This window comes from Ostrinia nubilalis, chromosome 4, assembly GCF_963855985.1.
Source record: "Ostrinia nubilalis chromosome 4, ilOstNubi1.1, whole genome shotgun sequence".
Taxonomy (NCBI): Eukaryota; Metazoa; Arthropoda; class Insecta; order Lepidoptera; family Crambidae; genus Ostrinia; species Ostrinia nubilalis.
The window spans coordinates 2124827-2146151 of NC_087091.1; the positions used below are offsets into that span (position 1 = coordinate 2124827).

General features: G+C 35.7%; 1 protein-coding gene across 1 annotated transcript; it reads left to right on the forward strand.

The window, feature by feature from the left end:
• The first annotated feature begins 652 nt into the window (after window positions 1–652).
• Window positions 653–19770, forward strand: LOC135088446 (very long chain fatty acid elongase 7-like). Its single transcript, XM_063983258.1, has 7 exons — window positions 653–743; window positions 13875–13990; window positions 14565–14752; window positions 15257–15334; window positions 15454–15543; window positions 18187–18396; window positions 18716–19770. Exons 2-7 carry the CDS (start codon window positions 13936–13938, stop codon window positions 19124–19126), a joined length of 1032 nt encoding a protein of 343 aa, XP_063839328.1. The 5' UTR covers window positions 653–743; window positions 13875–13935; the 3' UTR covers window positions 19127–19770.
• Window positions 19771–21325: the final 1555 nt, after the last annotated feature.

A 21325-nucleotide genomic window follows, 5' to 3' on the forward strand; every position in this document is an offset into this window, starting at 1 on the left:
ATTGTTGACTTCCATCATGAAAAGTAGGTATTCAAATTTTCAAACGTTAAAATTAACTACAAAAACTTCGTTCTTTAATTAAAGTACAAACAATAAAGTTTTTGGTCTTGTAGAGTCAGCTATACCAAAATACAAGCTAATATTTATTATCTTTCAACCTTGTATCACCCTTATTAGCATTTACTAAAAGACACGCCAAATTCGCGACCAAGTAATCACGACATTGATATTCACCGAAACCCTACAACAACTATTTTAGGGGTTCGCGACTTACTGTTTCAACCACTTTACGGAAAATTCTTTGAACGTTTTCCAACATTTTTCCTACTTAAACCGTCGTCGTCTATAGGTCGTCCTGTGAATGTGGGACACAGAGGCCTGACACGGCTGTATTTTAACCCTAACATGTGTTAATGCAATTATACCACGCGTTCATCACCTGATGCGGTCTTGGGAGCCTCAAGACTTCGCGTTCGCGCGGAATCTTCGAGTATGAGCGATGCTCATTTGTTTTTGTTTTGTACAGCCCCGAATGTGTTACCAATGTTGTAGGTTGGACATAATCAAGTAAAGCAATGTCCCCGCAAAATAGGACGACAGACGTCTCGGCTAGCCTATGTCTTTTACATCGCGTGCTAGGTTTCGTTGTGTTCGCCGCCCGGTCGATAGCACTGCAGTACTAAACTGTATTCCGTGGTTGGCGCACGGTGACGCGTCCCGGAGGAAAGCCGGTATCACGAGCGGTGAGTTTTGCTTTTCAGTTTTCAAATATCGAATGCGGCATTTGGAATTTATTGGCGGCCAGTTTTTAGAAGTCAATTACTGTAATACTCTTTATTGTTAGTGTCATATTTTAAAAAAGAAAGGGTGGTTTTCGTTACATCGGAATTTCCTGCCAGTAATTAACTCAACCTTTTTATAAGTTCAGTTATTAGTTTTTGAAAAATTAAAATCGGAACTTTTCCTTTGTGTCCCTAAGGAAAATGTTGTATAACGTTCGGTTTGTTCTGTAATGTACTTACTTCTATAATTAGTGCCGGCATATTAAAACTTTCTATTGTTTTAGGACTTAAAGTATTAAACTTATGATTATATTGATTATAGAAGGCTTGATACTGAATTAAATAACTTGTAATTGTACTGAAAACCCTCGAAGGTAAGTTAGCTCTCCATTTTGTAAACACCTTTCAGATGTTAGGTAACTTTTCATAACCTAGCTGTAGAGTCCTGAAATTAATGAATATTTCAATTTCCACTAAAAGGCCAACCTCAAAGTTAAATGCGTTTTAATCCAGATTTGTAATTCTGAATTACGTCCAAAATGTAAATAATTCATATGGCTCAATTTGAATGTTCATTGTATTACAAATTAGTTTGTTTCTGTTAAATGAGTTAATGAAAATCCAATGTGAAATTATGGCTAAGTTTTTTTTTAATGTAGAGTCAATGTTTTCGAAGTTACATAACGCTTTCATACTAATCAGGAATGAGGTGGGCTATATAAATTTGCTGCTAGTTATATGATTTATGCGTAGGTAATTGTTTGAATATTATGTAGAAGTATTATTAGTATTTACGGTAAAACCTTTATTACTAATTTGAAAAATGTCTGATTGTCATCATATTCTGAAAGCTTTTTTCATGTCAATATGAAACAATTTTAAATAAGTATAGCACTCACACATTCGTTGTGTTCAACAATAAGTAGGTATTATGTATTTGAGAAAAATGTGATTCATGATTCATTTTTCTTTCCTTTGGGTGGATAGTGACAGTAACATTTTTATGTCATTATAGATAGACCAATGGGAAAATAGTCACAGCCATCATTTTGAAGTTTACTGCCTTTATTTATTTAGAACTTACCATGCACATAACACTGTACATAAGGCAGACTTAAAGCCAGTCGGCATTCTCCAGTCAACCTTTATGACCTAAGATCGAAAAGCAACGAAAATCAACTTGGGTCCTTTTTCACGCGTGCGAACTTATCAATGCAACTTAATTTAAAAGTAATATATAAATGGTAAATCAGGGTGTTATACTAGAACAAAAAACATAACCCTCCTTCTGGCGTAGTCGGGTAAAAATCAATGTAGTGGTTCTCTACTTCTAGTTAGGTAATCCCTTTCAAATTGAGAGACTCCTAATTTATATTCATGAAAAGGATGAATTCGTACATAAGTATTTTATTTGACTAGCTGGTTACTTTATCAAGCTACCGCAGCTACGGTGGAAGGTTTGAATCACACAGTAATGTGATGACATTCTACATTTATAACTAGAGTATAGACGTTAATAAAATGTAATAATATCTATCTATACTTATAATAAATCTGTAGAGAGGTCAATTCTGTACATGAAATATATTTTCAAATAACTATCAGGGGGTGATCAGTGATCGATACTGATGCCAAAAATGCAATCAGTAAAATTTTTGTCTGTCTGTCTGTCTGTATGTTCCTTATAGAAACAAAAACTACTCGACGGATTTTAACGAAACTTGGTACAATTATTCTTCATACTCCTGAGAAGGTTATAGTATACTTAAGAATTCCCACGGGAACGGGAATTAGCGGGAAAATTCTTTATTATGAAAAATCTAAACCGCTTAAGTTAGACGCTTGAAATTTAGCATGCAGGTACCTTAGTAAACTTAAAGCTTAGTTACAACAGAATATTGCAAAATTCCCACGGGAACGCGAGTTAGCGGGAAAAAACATTTGTATGAAAAAATCTAAACCGCGTAAGATAGATGAAGGGGGTAAAACAGGATCCATGCGTACGAAGTCGCGAGCGGCCGCTAGTTACATTACATTATAAATGTTACTTTAGTGTATCTTTCCATCAGTTATTACAATATCCGCCTAGATGGAAACTAACTTTGATAAATTGAAAAGAATCCAATGAGGGTTTTCGCGATTGAAAAATCCGCCAGATAGCAATACGTAGACGTGAGGTCCAAATGCTGCATTATTGGTTATTTTTGACATGACATTGACAGTTATGTCCCGAAAACCCTCATTGGTGTGATATTTCAAGGCGAGAGTGAATAGGTCCTAACAGGGCAGATATGTACCATCCTAGACTGCATCTCACTTAACACCAGGTGCCATTGCGGTCAAATACCTGTCTTGTCTTGCAAAAAAAAAATTAAAACACCGTTATTTGTTTACTTAAGTTATTCCGACTAATCCAAGTAAAAATCAATTTTTAAGCTTTTCAGTTCGAATGAAGGCTTCTATTTACAGCTCTTTGCGTGAAGTACAATAACTAGTCGATTTTAAGGGCAGATACGCCCTAACTACTGATCGGCTCTTATCGGTGGGTTGTTGACCTACATACTTTAAAAGCCTTTCCTTATTTATTATTTACAAAATCGCTTTTTTAGTACAGGCCTTTCTTAAGTGTTTCTTTTTATTAGAATAACAACAAATGGGTATGAGGTACCTACAGCTGTTATGGTTGAAGAATGAAGCTAGCTTCAGTTCGCGGGTTTGCATGGATTTACAGTAGTCTGCCATTAGGCCACTTTTTCTTAGCACCAGCCCATAATGTTTTCCCGCAGTGGTGGTAGAACAAGCTATATTTGCACGCACTGGAAAGGGCTTAAGTACTGAATAAAAGATTTGATTTTATTAGATTTGAGTAAGTCATAATTTAGTCTAAAACGAGGCCGTTAAATTAAAACTAATTTTTGTTTTACTGCTAGCTGATAAAGTCGATTGAATTCGAGTCGATTCGTGATCCGTCTGCTCGTTTGCTTCCTGTCCTATAAAAAACCATATCATAATAAAATTATTGGTAATTGAACATTTTAAACAACCTAAGACTTGAATATTAAAGAGTCATGTCTGACGCCTATTATGGTGATTATAACCATAGGTTAAGTTGCACCACCTAACTTTAACAGTAACATTAACGATTTCCGGTGTTTTTGTATTGATTTTGACACAATTTTGTCGTTTGTTGAAATGAAAGTAAGATGGTGCAACCCGGCTTTAGAGTTTCCAGCTCACTCGAAAGAGAAAGAGAAGAGGGGCATTTTCCAAAAAGTTTTTATTTATTAAAAGATGCAACATTTTCAACGATTACAGACTCTTTGGTGCAAACGGTTGAGTCACTAACAAGTTTTTATAAAATAACTGCCAGTATCCGCATGCGCCTACGCTTGTTTCATTGAGACGTTGTGTCTGAACACTTTTACAGTAAATCCAATATACAGGGTGATTGAACTACAGTTATATTATATTTACTTAATTTTGAACTAGAAACAATTCTTAGTACAAGTACTAATGAGATTTTAGGCACCAGAACAATCAAAGAATCAAATTAACAACGTAAACATAGTTTTTTATTTATAATATTAATGTTTTCTCGATTATCAAGCGGTAGACTTCCATTGCTGAATTTCTCTTTGCATCCAACTTATGTGATAGCAACAAGACGTAAGCGCAGTGTTACGATTTCTTAGAGCGGTTTCACATTAGGCCGTTAGAAGCGCGACAGTAGCGCAGCAGCGACGTTTTTATTATGTGAAGGCATGCATCCGCTGTCACATAGTATGAAATTTTCGGCAGCGCGTCTGTCGCGCGTTTGTCGCGCTTCTAACGCCCTAATGTGAAAGCGCTCTAAACGTATGACAAAATGTTGGCTAAAGTCTAAAGTCGCATGAAACTCACGCCATCAGTGTGCTCGAGGCTTTAAACTTCCAAAGCCTACATTCAGCAATGTATTACCTCCTTTATCAGGATGGATTTTGTCACCCTGCCCTACAGTAATGTAAAAAGGTATAGGCTATTTTCTGCTCTTCACGGTCAGATCTCTGTGTTATATTTTCTGTCCTCTGTACTTTCAGCTTGGTTTAAACTATGTTCTATGATACTGTTGATAATGGTTTCCGAATACTATTGGGCCAATCACTTTATGTCACGGTGATGTGTTTTGAGCATAGGAGATGCCATAGACTGTGTTAATTCTGAATACCTAGTAACTTAATATCTAAATTACGCCCGTTTTCATCATCAATCTCTAATTATTAAGTAACCCCTATGGAAACAAAATTCCTGTTACCTTATTGTTGCCAAAGGGGTCACTTAAATATTAGGGATTGATGGAAAAACGGGCATTAGTCTTCCAAACTAAAGTCAGACTTAGCACGTGCCCAGTAAATGTTGAATGAGCAAACAAATCGGCACGTTTAATGAATAATGTTTCGGTAATTGTCCTTGGGATTCTAATTAACAAATTGAATTTGAGTTGGAATGGTCACTGGGGTGCCTCTGTAATTATTTTTGCTTGTATCAACCTGGAAAATGTACGCTTGACTACTATGGTATTATTGTGTTTTTATCCGCATGGAATTCTATCAAGATATTAAATTGAAAATCCGTTCTATTGGACAGATCCATTTAATTTTATTGATGGGTCTGGATTGGATAGCTACTTTTATTTTGGCGGGAGAAATATTATGACGCTAACCTACTTTGTATAGTATGGTGTAAAACGGTGTAAATGAAATTCAAATCCTCACAGTATTTTCAGTTCAGAATTGTCAGAAAATTATTATTTTCAAGATGCAATGACAAGCAATCCGGTACCGATCGATCAACGTGGAGGATCAAATTAATGATGATGATGATGAATAACAAGCAATACTTCTCGACACGACCTTAAGGTCACAACAGACTGAAAGGGGTCAACACCTTTCGCGCGCTGTCAGTCGCAAAGCGAGGAGTTTACGTTACGGTGCGGATAAGTGCGCTTTGCAGTATGGAGTTTCATACATATAATACTGACCGCTTCTAGTCGATACGGTTACGATCCCTTTCCGGGTTGATAAGTGTGCTACGTCCTTTATGAAGGATATGGTCTACTCGTATATGAAGGATATGGTATACTCGTATATCGATCTTGATTAATCACAAAGATTAATAGATCTATCCGGAAATCTAAAGCTACCGGGAAGCTACATAGCATCTTTTCATCCAAAGTACCTCAATGCCTCAAGACGAAAGTCTTTAATCAGTGTGTGTTACCAGTGATGACATGCGGCTCCGAAACGTGGCCTCTCACCATAGGCCTCATAAAGAAGCTCAAAGTTTCACAGCGTGCTATGGAAAGGGCTATGCTTGGTGTTTCTTTACGAGATCAAATCAGAAATGAGGAGATACGTAAACTAACTAAATTCACTGACATAGCCTGACGGATTAGCAAGCTGAAGTGGCAATGGGCAGGGCACATTGTACGCAGAACTGACGGCCGATGGGGCAGCACGGTTCTGGAGTGGAGGCCACGTACCGGAAAACGCAGCGTGGGACGCCCACCCACAAGGTGGACCGACGACCTGATAAAGGTAGCTGGAAGGCGCTGGATGCAGGCCGCTACCAACCGTGCGATGTGGAAGTCATTGGGGGAGGCCTATGTTCAACAGTGGACGTCCTATGGCTGAAATGATGATTCGGAAATCAAAATGTCATCGATGACACCATTTTGGTCAAGACGCATTATGACCACTATACGAGAGTACTTTACACGAAACTCGATCTAATCTGCATTGAATGAAAAGTAGAGGAAGGTCTTGTTACACAAACTATTGTTAATGAGACATTAGTTCACATTTGAATAAGGTAACATATCAACTAAAAGATTAAATCTATTTTAATCAATAATCTATTTTTAGTACAAAGTGAAAATAAAAATTCGAAAGTGACTCTATCAAGAACACAAAGGTTTGAAAATTTGAATCTTCTGAAGATTCAATTCAAATTCAAAAACAATAAATTTCAGTGTGCACTTCTGCACACTAGTTGCTAGTTGGCACCACAAGCGAAAAGGCTAATCACTCGCCAGTGGTTTTGGCGGCTAACTGGGTGAGCACTCACTCACTGGCTTGAAAAGGTAAATTAATTGTGGATGTTTGACCAAAAGAAATTGACGCACTTTATTAAACTTCATTAATTGAATTTACTACTAATAAGGAAACGGTAAGGTTGCTTGAAGTTTTAATCATGTTATGAGGGTATTCCCATTTCCCATTTGAAAACAAAGGCCAATCTTTTTAAAATAATTGCAGTACCTGACTCACTGCAGTTGAATTATTTTTCCAAAAACTTTCACGGTCACATAAGTTAGAACACTGCAATATCCGTGACATTGATACTTTAGACACGAATGTTAAACTTTGTATATTTCTTAATAAATGATACCATTGCAAGCTTTAAGCCTTTGGCTCTATCATTTTGTGGATTTGATTCAGTCGGAAATTGTAATGAAATTATGCAATGAAAAGCAATAATTGAAAAATTTTCTGATTAAATAATGAATATTATGGCAAAAACACAAAAGAACTTTTAGAAGTTGCGCTTATCAAGTTCATTTTAAATTAGGATTATATTTTTTACTTACTTACAAGGAGCTTTTGCAGAACCAAAAAGTATTTTTTTAAAAGGAAACCGTAATAATTTTTTCCTTGTAAAGAAAAGCAAACCTGTCTTTAGACATCCTACTAGTCCTACTAATATATCAATGCGAAAGTTTGGATGTCATGATGTCTGGATGTTTGGATGTCTGGATGTCTGTTACTCTTTCACGCAAAAACTACTGAACGGATTTTCTTGAAACTTTACAGTATTACTGTTTATAACCCAGATTAACATATAGGCTATAATTTATGATGATCTGTGACATACTAAATTTCACGCGGGTAAAACCGCGGGCAAAAGCTAGTAGTTAATAATTGCAAATAAGTACATACTCGTATTACTGTAGCTAGTGAAATCTATTAATATACAGCTGTAGTCTAAGTGCTTATGGTTAATGAGATTGCATGTATTAGGGTTCCCCAGGGAACGGCCATATGTCACAATACGATGGAATGCAAAGGACATTGCATTTTGTTTCCTATTTCTACGTATTTAATGTTGATTATTCTTTGATGTTTATTTGCAATGGACGAGTAATTTTCCGCGCTAAGTTAGCATTCCATGAATGCAATTCTTTCTATGTATAATTATTGACATTTGTAGGTAATTTTAAATATTACAAAGTTTTAGTGGCCGGACGCACCTTAATTCGTGGAACTTTTAATTCTTCTAAACAAAAAACGTATGGCTGGAAAAAAGTCTAAAAGCTCTTTTTCGGAGAAAATATTCCTTTCCTTCTTAATCTTTTTCCTTCAATGTTGATTGTGGTATACTGTAATTTTAGTCAGATTATACAATAACAGGAAATTTTCCATCCCCTAAGTTTTGGCATCTACCTAAACCGCAAACTAAAGGGCACTGTAACATTTCGTCTTGATAAGGTTGGAACCAAGTGCCTATACATTGTCGATTTCCTCCTTACCATATTTTTCGCTAAGCATTTTCGGGTTAATATTAATGATTACCTGTCACGCAACGTCGAGGGCTGCCGTTCGTTTGATTCCGAATGAAACCAATTGAAAATGGTTCTAGTTGCTAAAGGGGTAACTTTGGAAATGGGTTACACAGTCTTTGCTGCAAACCAGAATAAAGCCGTGATTGGAGGAATTTCGATATTCTTTTTCTTTTCGTGTCGACAACAAACCTTCACAGTGTCAGCCCAAAACTCCGCCACAAGAGTGGCGTTGTCACTCATCAAATCCTCCTGAGTGCAGTTGCTTGGGCACTCAGGGCACGACATCAGGTGCTTTCATTTCATTTCGATATTGAACCAGTCACAGACCTCAACGAAGTCTGAAGTTTAAAATCAAACCCTAGTAGCTAAAATAGAGAGACACACGGGTTATGCTGCAGCCGAAACGTCAAGCTGTGAGTAATGTGACTCATTTATAAATTGTGAATTTTAAGGGCATTATAACTTCTTAGGATTATGTTCGTACTTTCCACTTTACCCACTGTCTAAATTGCAGTTATTACAGTGATATAGGATATTTGATGATGGATTTAAAACTAATATCCTTGTGCTGAATTTTCATTCATAAGTTAATTTAATGAAAAAATGGTTAGTACTGAAAGTTCAGGTTATATTTTCAGTAGAGATCTCTTGTATACATACCCACAGGCTTGGTATTTTTTTAGGAAAACAAACAGCATTCTGTAACACACATAGAGTTATCAATTAAACTGCACATTTGCCAAAAGAGTTTTCACAAATACGAGTAGTTCTTACATAGGTATCGATTTTAGAAATTGAGTAAACAGAATTTTGCGAATAATTATAATTAATTTACAAAGGCAGACAACCCTGTAAACGAATCCGCCGCAAATGTTACTGGTGCGGCTCATTCCTGACCCAATGAATACCTAATGTATGGAAATTAAATAAGTACAAATCAATGTGACCGTAAAATCCGTGAAGTTAACCATTGTGTAATGGTTACTAACCTAAAGCGCATAGTGACAGTCTCTGCGATTATGTCTAGACTAATTAAGTATTGGAAATAATGTAAAATAGAAAATTTCGCTTTTTAACCGACTTCAAAAAAGGAGGAGCACGTTATGTTTATGGAGAAAGAAAGAACAATCCGAAAATTTTACGCTTTGCTCACGATACTTTGCAAAATTATGTTTGTTGAATAAGATATTGATTTAACCCTTAACTGGTATCGTAAATTGGACATACGTAACTGGTATCGTGGGGGCCGCGCGGCCCCCATACTATGTTCGCTTCTAGCAAGCATGTTTTACCTATATACTTGAATAAATGCTCATAAATGATATATATCAGGCTTTTTCTATGTAATCATTTAGATTTTATTGTATTGAATCTAATTATAGCCTGACCAGGAACATAAAAACCCTGGCATAGAGGCGCGTCAATTGCATTTGATAGTGCAACACTGAGTACAGTCGTACCTGTGTTAAATTAATAGGCTAACTTTATGTATCAGGATTCAGGATTACGGGCTAATTTGATATTTTCATAAATTAACGAAAAAATATTATTATAGGTAACCTGATTTAAATAAATTAAATGAAACCATCAATCGAGCTAGTAGATTTATTTTATTATTCATCAATAATCAAATTCAGAACTTGAATATTCAACTGCAATGTCTGCTCATGAACGCTTCAAACTCGGTACTGCTTTCCCAATCCCATAAAATTCAACACTTAGAAAGTGACAAAATTTTTAAAATAGGTAGTTGAAACAAACCACAGCTAATTTTCATAGTGGACTGTACTATACGATAAACATGTCAGTCAATTTGACAACCTTTGTCGGAAACATTATTCAATGAAAATATTGTCCGAATCCTTAGTATTTCTCTTCGACAAATACTTTAACACATTGTGAACCACTTTTCTTTCACGACCATATAAATATTTTAGCAATTTAATTCATAAAACCAATTGCGCACATTTAAAATAAAGTTTGTTTACACTTTGACATCCTTGGGGGAGGCCTTTGTCCAGCAGTGGACGTCTTTCGGCTGAAACGAACGAACGAACACTTTGACAGCAATAGACTGACATGCAAGGTGACATGTCAATGAAGTTTTCAGTTACTGTTGCCATTAAAAGAAATTAGTACCATTAGTTTTCCGCAACATGGCGAGGGTTTTTATGTTCCTGGTCAGGCTATACATTAATACTTCAAGACATTACTTTAGTAACAACTTTTTACGTAATATTTTTTTAACGTTACAAATATCTATGAAACCTACGTTTAGAAAGTTATAACCAAAAATATTATTATTTTAATTAATTCATAATAATGTGAACTTAATAATAAATAACGTTTTAATGTAATGTTACATAAAAATAATAAGCATTTTATAAAAATAAAAACATAAATATTATGTTGACAAACATTAGCAGGAACTGGTGGATTTTCAGACCACTTGTATTTATTTTTTCATAGTAGCTGGATTGACTAGGTCCTACAACATCTTCATTTTCACTCTCTGAAGAAAAAACTTGAAAATCAGAATCAATATCCTCATTATCGACCGAATATTGGTGATTGGGTCTTCACAATGACCTATAATTTTATTATCACTATATCCTTCTTCTGACATGCTACTAATAACTAATTTGGAATCAAAAACTTCGTTCTAGGTATATTCTATCGTTTTATCACTTATAAACCACCAATACTGCAAAAAAATAAAAATTGCCATGAAAAAAAACTAACGTAACTGGTATCGTGGGGGCCGCGCGGACCCCAACACGTACATATCTTCGTCCTGGTGAATGATGCAGTGCTGAAACGCCTGCATCAAACGCGAGTAGCGCCGATATGAGAATACAAAAAATTTTGGCTGCCCACGATGCGTAGCTTCTTAGAAATCAAAGAAAACGTCATGCGTGGGGGCCGCGCGGCCCCCACGATACCAGTTAAGGGTTAATAATATTTAAGGCACATGTTTACGTAGTACATGAATATTTTTCTTGAATTTATGGCATTATGTTTAGTACATAAATACTTTTCTTTTAACTGTGAAAGGAAAACTAAATTGTAAAGTATGCGCCTGCTCACCTACCTACACTTTTTCAATAGCAATTCAGCATATCGATGAATAAAATATGAGCGTTGACAAGTTCATTAATTTTCTATAGTAAAGACACGAAAGACCAGTGACGCCACTACTTCTCCAACTTGATTGACTAACATTTCTTGTTTTTGGTCATAACTTTTGAAATTCTTACTAGATGGTGTACAATTTTCAATTGAATCATTTTTAACCAGAACAAGGAAGCTGTCCTGCATCTCACTGATGGAAAGTAATTTTCAATACATTTTCACTCAGTATCAAGATGGCATGTTCCTAATATCTAAGCGAGCCATGGCTTCCATAGTGCGCCCGCGCATTCTAACGGTCAATACCATTATAATACCATCTGACATGGACAAACTCGTTGACATACAAAACACAAATCCACAGCTGACCTGTCAGTAACAAAAACTCTTCACACTTTCCTTAATCAGGGGCATCAAAGACTGTTTTCCTTTGAACTGCAAATGTATAGAAATGTCAGATGAATCGCTTGAAATAAATTGCAGTAATGGCCTAGTTGTAGCAATTGCAGCTGACGTCAGACATTATAGGTCAATTTTACAGTCTATAAATACAGGACATATTCTTATGAAGAGAACAAGATTAGAGATTACACTTGATTTTATACAGGGTGTTTTAATACAAGTATGGAAGCGAATGTGTTATTTTACTAGGAGTTTTAATACAATATGTAGATAATAGAGCTGACTCAAAATTATCTCCTAAATATTTCCAGCTGCATCAAATCGATGCCCGTTATATTCCTGGCATGTTTTATTTCTCGTCCATCGATACTATGGAAAAATACATACTCTGGTAATAAGCCATGAAAACTATATGACTTGAGCTTTTTAAACCACATCTTGGTTTTTAACACTGAAATAACAATTTTCGCTCCTAGAGTTACAATGTTGTGCGTTTACCATCTTATCTTGCTTTGATCAGAGCATGCTGTATATTTACCATCATCCGGTGAAACTGTGTGTCACTGTTATTTCTCGTGATCAAGCAAATTTGAATAGGACCGGGACCTTAGTCAAGTGTAGATACGATTGCTTTGCACGCGGATTGTGAGAGAAATGCTATCACTCCTAGGACTTACTTATGTCTATAGAAATAAGATTTACCGTGTGATAACAAAATTATGAAGTTGTTTAGACCTGTCGATTTATTTGGTAGGTTATTAAAGAAAAAGGATTAATTCTACTGGTCAAATGCTACAAGTTTCCCCAGAAGTTGAAATTAAAAAAAAATGTAAATTTCATAAAGCATCCGCAATCAGTCATCTAAGACTACAATTTTTCATAGAATATGGGTATTGGTCCTGTAGGAAAATGACTGTATTTGAATAGTAGAGTCAACCCTTTTTGTTTGAGCCCCTACCATAGAACACCCTGTATACGGATGAATTTGAAGTTGTCTAGTAATCGAAAGCTATGGGTTTCTAATATTGAGAAGGATTTATTCAACAAAACATATTTTTTTAAATTATTTGTGTAAATGAAAACACCTTGTGGATATTACAAATATTTCAAATAACCAGACCTACTTTATACTTTCCTGCTCAAGTAATTACGTGTTAGCTGTTTTCTTTGTAGAAAAACGTTTCATTAAAATCTATTTTAACTTCCGTGGAGTTGTTGTCCTTTAAACAAGTAATTACAAGGTACCTATAAAAGTATCGAAAATAGACATCCATTTGTATATTTTTAGATCTTTTTGATCGATTTTAAGTTGAAACAATGTAATTAAAGTTAGTTTGTGTACCCACATACGTCAAACTTTTGATTGTTGAATTTATAATTTTGTTCAAAAAATATTTAAAAAATTGTACAGAGGTGTTTGTACTCGTAGTTTGTAGTAATAGGGATGGTATAAATATATTATTTCGACAATATTACATAACATTATTGCCTAAATAAACCAAAAATAATGGGAAAGTTTGTCTTCATAAAATATTATTACAAACAAAAAAAAATTTGAATGTTCATCTTCTAGATCAAAAATACGGGTTCAAAAGGTCGTATTTACCAATTTAAGTATTATAAACAAATACATTACTTTTATTAAATAGTTAACAATATTATTGTAGCCTAATGCATAATATACATCATCTATCATTAAATGTACCTACTCGTAACTCGTTGGTCTATAAAGCTAGAAGCTTTTCTCATGATTACTTACTTTCTGAACATTATTATCTGTTAATATCTTTTAAGTTGATTTATTTATCGTCATTAATGAAATTCCTCGAATTATGTTGAAACTTTTTTGATTTTCCTCTTTTGTATTTCAAACCGTAAAAGTAAAATAGTTAGACACGTGTCAAAGTTGACAGCTGAAATTTTGTTTTGCTGATAATAATTTGGATTTTGCCTTTTCTTTTCAGGTATCGCTACAGCCTGTCGGTGACGATTTAAAAAGTCTTACGCTATCCAGAGTCCGCCAAAATGAGCTACTTAGAAAAAGTTGATAAATACTTAGACTCCCTCAAAGTGGGGAAAAGTAAGTACAAGTGTTTTGTCTTAACTCCATAACAACTTTCTCCCGTATCAGGTTGTTATCTTTATGACGATAACTATCTCTGTCCCCAGGGCCACACACATCGCGATAGTACAAAGATTCACATTACCGCAATGTATTCAGAAGGTATACTTTGGTGCTTTTTTGCATGGTCGCAAGACTTCGCTCCGTTGTTGCCCGAATGTTATCGCGATGAGTGTGGCCCAGGATAGTTATTAGCTATAGTTGTTGCAATTTACGAAGGCGAGTGAGCTTTACATGTGTGGTGGCTCACTACTGTTCGTTTTTCCAAAAGGTTTGACAGACACTATACTGTCGTTATGTGCATGTAGAAGTACACACACAAGTAAAGCTCACTCGCCTTCGTGAGTTGCAAGAACTATACTTCCAACTATTCCGAAATTTTCTGCTCTATTTCTTTCCTAACATTTAAAAGGTCCTTGGGAATAGTATGTAATTTGTATTAAAGAAGAAGGTTATACCACCCCGAAAAACGCGGGGTCTCACAAGACGGGACATAATTGAAAGAGAAGACTCTAGTTCCATCTTCTTTCAGGTGCAATGGTCGACTCATGGTTCATGATGTCGAGTCCTTCGCCCATCATCGGCGTGGTGATAGCGTACCTAGTGGTGATCAGGCTGGTGCCGGTGATAATGAAAAACCGCCCGCCGATGCAGATGAACAAACTCATCACTTACTACAACGCGTCGCAAGTCCTGTTGGCGACTATGATTTGTGCAAAGGTATTTATAAACCTTTTTCGTTCGTTCGTTCGTTTTAGGCAAAAGACGTCCACTGCTGAACAAAGGCCTCCCCCAAAGATTTCCACAAAGACCGGTCCTGCGCCGCTCGCATCCAGGCACCTAAACCTGTTTACTTAAATTTTAATCTAAGACATCAGGATGCCCAGCTTTTGAGGCTATCTTTCACTGTCGCTCGTGCTAGCATCTAGCTTGGTGCAAGAGAGATGCAATTGATGCAAACATTAGAAGCATCGGATAACAATTTTGAGAGTAGCCTCGTTGATGAAAGCGTTTTGTCTCTACCTCATGCATGCTCCTTCATAAATAAAATCCCCGACCAATGATACAGAGCCGTGATTTTTTAAATCTTGTCAATTCCGCTGATTCTGTCTTAATAAAGACGTACCAGCTCAGGGACCATAGTTATTATGGTCTTCTAATTTAATGTTCTTTTAAAGTTTTGAACTTTTTAGATGTTTATGAAATTAATATTTATTTCTACAGGCATTCAAGTTAAACCTCTTCAAAGATGGTATATTGTATGCAGGGTGTCGATATCCGTCCAATACGCAAAATCCTATGGTAAGTCCATTTCTATTTTTACCGCTGAAAACTTCATTGGGTACATCACAATTCACTTGTCTTTCTCCAAGTTATTGTCTTTTGTGCATCATTAATATGATCTTTATTTGTACTTCCAGTTGTTAGACTTAGGCTGGTGGTACTTCTTCGCTAAATTCACGGAGTTGCTGGACACAGTGTTCTTCGTATTACGAAAGAAGAACAGTCAGGTAAGATATTTCTCAGTACCTAACTAAATTCAAACAGAAGTAGTACCACGACAGGAAAAAATAATCATTATATTTTTTTTTCTTTGTCTGCCTGTTTGACTGTTTTCATAATTATATCACACTTATAATTGCCATGATAAGCTCACCTTTTGATTTTTTATGTGAGAGGAAAAAAATGAAGGAAGAATGAAATTTCTGTGAATAAATGAATTTGAATTTGAATTTTAAGAGCGAAGAAGGAAAAGGAAGCAGAGTACGAAACTATCAATGAGAGAATCTGACTAGCACTTGATAGGATAAATATCTTTATAGTGACTGAAATAGCCTGCACTTTGATAAGCTCAGTGTATTTAAAACACAATAATATCCCTAATTACAACATAACTTTGTCGACCGCTACGACAATTCGTTTAACGTTCATAAATATTCCGACTTCACGTGCACAGAAATCATTTGACCTAAGCTACTCAGACTTGAATGTTGTTGGTATCGGCAGCAATCTCACGCGACATGTCTTGATATTATTTACATTTCACAGTAAGTTAGATCTGAATTCTGTTGTACAGTCACGGAATGAAAAGGTTCGTCAGTTTTCAAATTGATTCTTTCAACGAATCGCGAGCACATATTACCTTTTGAAACTATGTTACAGAATAATCTCGAGTTAGAGAACAATAATCTTTAACTGTTCGTCAGAAAAGTTCAAAATTATTCAGATCAAATTTGTTTGACGATTTATCTTGTCAAGAAGATAAGTAAAACCTTCTTGTTGGTTCAACCTGCCATTATTATTTCTATTAAATAAAAAAAACTATTGTCAATTGGTCAATGTCATCATTGCATTGCACTGATGGGATAGAAAAATAAACAAGCAAAACCTTATTCGTTAGCAAACGTCATATTTATTTAAATGTTAGCAGCAATGTTTCTTGCACGGTTATGTTGGCAGGTTTGACTCTTACAGTACCTAGTGCAAGCGAAAACCGACACTAAGGTGACGAACCTTTTCATTCCGCGACTGTACATGTACCATGTACAGCGACAGTACTTCAGGCTTTACTATTATATAGTGGATTCTTTTGTAGTTTATAGGTGCTATATTCGTCTACTTATGATTTCGACTGTACTTTCTCTGGTGCTTATAAATGATTAATCTGAAGACCCAGTAAGGAATTAAGCTAGAATTTTCTTGCTTTTTATAATAAGGTTGAAAATGATGCTGATAGATATCATCTTCAAGCGTGACAGATACGAGGGCTGCTAAAAGTATCGGGAATGGAATATTTCCGCTGTTCCAGTCATATTAAAATCTGTTTAATTGCAAACTCCAGGGTTTCAAAAATCGTATACCATTTATTTATTTAAAAAAAGATTCTCGGTCGTATCACAAGGTCTTGTCAAACTTGTTTAGTCGTTGAGAAAATGGAATTGACTCGAGAAAATTCAAGAGCGATGATTTATTATGACTTTTGAAGTGGTTTAACACAAAAACAGTGTGTTGACCGGATGATTTCTGCATTTGGTAATGAAGCCCCATCCAAAACCACAATTTATCGCTGGTTTCCTGAATTTCAACGTGGACGTGTCAAGCTCAGTGATGATCCCCGTCAAGGTCGTCCAAAAACTGCAGTCACCTAAGAAAACGTTGATGCTGTGCGGTAAGCTGATTGAAGAAGATCGACATGTGATATACCGCGAAATTCAGGCAACTTTAGACATTGGCATGAGTCAAATACAAATAATCTTGCATGAACAATTAGGTGTAAAAAAGTTGTTTTCCCGATGGATACCGCATTCGCTCTGTGAAGAGCAAAAAGCGGCTCGCGTTACTTGGTGCGTCAGAACTCTCGGGAGATTACATGCAGGATCCTCAAATGCTGTATACAACATCGTATCAGGTGACGAATCATGGATATACGCGTACAAACCCGAAACAAAAAACCAGTCACGAGTTTGGGTGTTCGAAAATGAATTAAAGCCAACAAAAATTGTTCGTTCACGGAGTGTTGCAAAAAAAATGGTGGCCACGTTTGTCTCCAAAACCGGCCATGTTGCGACTATTCCTCTTGGGGGACAAAGAACGGTTAATGCAGATTAGTATGCTAGCATTTGTTTGCCACAGGTCGTTTCTGAACTCCGTAAAGAGAACTGCAACCGCCGCATCATCCTCCATCACGACAATGCGAGTTCTCACACCGCGCACTGAACAAAAGAGTTTTTAGAGCAAGAAAACATAGAATTATTAGTCCATCCGCCGTACAGCCCCGACCTAAGCCCTAATGATTTCTATACTTTCCCTAAAATAAAGAATAAATTGCGTGGTCAGAGATTTTCATCACCTGAAGAAGCTGTGGAAGCCTACAAAACGGCCATTTTGGAGACCCAAACTTCCGAATGCAATGGTTGCTTCAATGATTGGTTTCGTGTATGCAAAAATGTGTCAAATTTCGCGGAGAATACTTTAAAAAGCAATAAATACATTTTTAAATAGTAATGTTGTTTCACTTCCTTGATTCCCGAAATTTTCAGTGCCGCCCTCGTAAAGAGTCTTTGCAATTTATTCCGAGAGGTCTAGTTTCTTTATTATGCGTATCGTGAAGGAGTACATATTGTCACTAATATCATTGATACTGTCATTTGCAGGTGACCTTCCTCCACGTGTACCACCATGTCATCATGGCAGTATACTCGTGGAGCTATCTCAAGTTTGCTGCAGGTGGACAAGGGGCGATTCTGGCTCTCCTCAACTCAATCGTGCATGTGGTCATGTACACTTACTACCTCCTCTCAGGGCTGGGGCCTCGCTTCCAGAAGTACCTGTGGTGGAAGCGATACGTGACCAGAATGCAACTGGTGAGCTTATATCATAGTCTTAGATAGAACAGGTATTTTAGATTGTTGTTTAATCCTCGCTGCAGTTCTGGCAATAGCAATATTCAGATTGATTATCCTTTAGCTATTGATAAAAAAATAAAATTTCTTATTCAATCTCGAACTAGTCACAGATACACTTAAAGTAGATATCTTTTTAACTATCCTTATCTTTCATAGATTGGTTCTATTTAAATTAATTAGATAGGATTTACTTTTTTGTTTAACTAGTCTAAGACAGTACCCGATTTTAAATTTTATTTTCCAACCTACTATTTTACCCCATTTTATTTTCCCCTAGATTCAATTCGCGTTAATGCTTGTCTACTGCGCATGGACCCACTTCTCCCCGCGCTGCCAGTACGCTTCTGGCTTCACCTACTTCATTTGCGCCAACGTCACAATCTTCCTTCTGCTCTTCCTAAACTTCTACTCAAAGAGCTACAAAGCCAAAAAGAACGTCGAGAAGGAAATCAAGGAGGTACACGAAAAGACAAGGAACGGTATCAAAAGTAATGGTGTTAAAACCAACGGCGTCACTCAGAGCGAAGAAAATGGGAAAATACACAAAAATGCTGATGAAGATACGCCGTATGAAGTAAATAATATCTGCGGGGACTACGAAAAAGACGGAAAAGTATTTTTGACAAGACGCACGGCCAAAACCGCATTCGGTCCCCAGTACGATTTCGATAGTATAATAAAGAAATGATTCAATTTCATAGACTGTGGATAGCTTCTGTTGAGACTGATGTTTGTGATGACACAGATGAAAGTTTTAATTTAGATAAGGCAATAAGAATAAAGGGGGTTTTAGTTTTAAGTACGCTAAGATATAATTTATTGGCTGTTGGAAGGGTTCTTTCAAAATCTACTTTGCCTGTGATAGATATTGTGAAAATTACTTTTATGAGAATCACAATTTTTCCAAAAATTACGGTGAATGGTTGAAAGATCTCTCTCTGACTCGACTTCAATCTTCTCAGGAAAACAAATTCTAAAGTTTCAGCATATCGTAGGTTATTGCAAGATAAATTTACGCTAACGTTTTAAATTACAAAACATTACAGTGAGAAGATACGCTTTAATATTGAAATATTTATATAAACGCCAACCGCACAATTATTGTTAATTAGATTAAGAACAATTTGGATTGCAGCGATTGTAACGAAACTGATTGAGATGCGTTGAAGTGTGTTCTTTCCGATCGTTTCTAATGTAAAAGTTCTAGGAATAACTGGTATAATATTAGGATTATCAATTATGTTATCGAATTTGAATCTTTATGTTAATGGAAAAAGGATAAATGTTACTTTTTTGATTACTGTAAGTGAATACGATTTCGTTATGCTGAAACCTTTGCAAATATTATTTTAAAGTAATTCTTCTTTATTAAGGCAATACTTGTGTTTTATTAAATACAGTCAAGATGTAAAAGATCACCTTGACAACTCTATGAGAATGAAATTCTAAATAGACGTGGGAACAGGCAGGCAAAATCAATTATATTCTATCTATAGATATTGTATCTCTTGCCACGAAATAATTATGTAACTGTTACTAATTCAAAGTAGGTACAAGAGTAACGTGACAAAAGTTGCGAATGAGGTAGGACCAGATAAAAATTCTTGCCCTTTATTATTTTCAAATTTTCCTTCTATACAATTTGCAAAAACAAGAACAATATCTTTTTTCTTACTTTTTACCGTTTGCGATCTATTTTCCGTATTCTCTTAGCTATCTATGTGCATAGGGCCCAATATTTATACATCGTTTCAAAGTGATATGAGCGTAGTATTATTAAAATCTGCTTTTAAAAATAATGGCAGTCATGACAATTTGTTAGGTAGATGGGTAAAATCTAATTCAGTAACCTCAATTATGTATGTGCGTTCCCTTCGAGAGGCCACTGTGGAAAACGAAGGTTTCGTATACATAAAGATTTAGCAGAACCTCTAAAACAAATGTAGCCAGAATGATAAATTTGTAGGTGTTGTAAGTTGGACGCTACAACTCGCCGAATGTGGTCCCTCAGATGAACTATGTCAAATGCCAAATTACTGAATCTGACCAAATAAGATGATTTTGATGAATGGTAATATTTAGGAGGTAAATCGTAGGTCTACATACTAAAATAAGAGCTCTGCATAGTTACTGCAAATAAAGAAAATCCAATCAGACGATGGGCCCTCAGTTCACCAGTGCACAAAATTTACTTTAATGCTACAAATTGGAACTTGAGACTAAGTTTCTTTGGTAAGGTTTTAATTTTAGCAGAAGTAGCCACAATGCTACCCTGAGAGTACAGGGTTTATATATTCTACTAGTACAGAATAAAAGCTCTAGTAAAGTGAGCCCTCGGAACACACGCTAAAAACCAATTCCATGATAAATATCTCGCCCAACTCATTGTTTGATAAAAATAGTTTACAGCATTTTATGTACAAAATTTGCAGTTTAAAATTGTATTCAAATATTATTGCTATATAAAGTATTTAAAGAAATATCTTGCTTCTTAAATTCTCCGTAATGATTTTATGTATGGTAACCACATTGTCGATTTTTTTAGGAAACTCAAAACAAAAGTATAAGTAGGTATTCTGTACAATTGCCTAAGAGGTATTTTGAGATAAATAAATAAATAAATAAATCATTTATTTGCTCAGAAACATGGTAACAAAATGGTCGATAGAAAATGTCAAGTCCAACATGTTTTGTCCAGGGTAGGCATGCAAATTTTACAAAATTAGAATCTACATATTAATAACAATAATAAATTAATTAAAAAATTGAAATCATTATACACTCGACATCAAATAAATCGCACCTCCCGCGACAAGCATTTTCAAACGTATGCTTCCCCACTTCCCACCAATATTGGCACCATTTGAAAGGCTAGTTCTAACCTTCA

Coding starts and splice junctions, on each gene's coding strand:
- LOC135088446 (XM_063983258.1), top strand. CDS start 13,936: ATGAGCTACTTAGAAAAAGTTGATAAATACTTAGACTCCCTCAAAGTG. Junction 14,753..15,256: donor CGACTATGATTTGTGCAAAG/GTATTTATAAAC, acceptor TTATTTCTACAG/GCATTCAAGTTAAACCTCTT. Junction 18,397..18,715: donor ACGTGACCAGAATGCAACTG/GTGAGCTTATAT, acceptor ATTTTCCCCTAG/ATTCAATTCGCGTTAATGCT.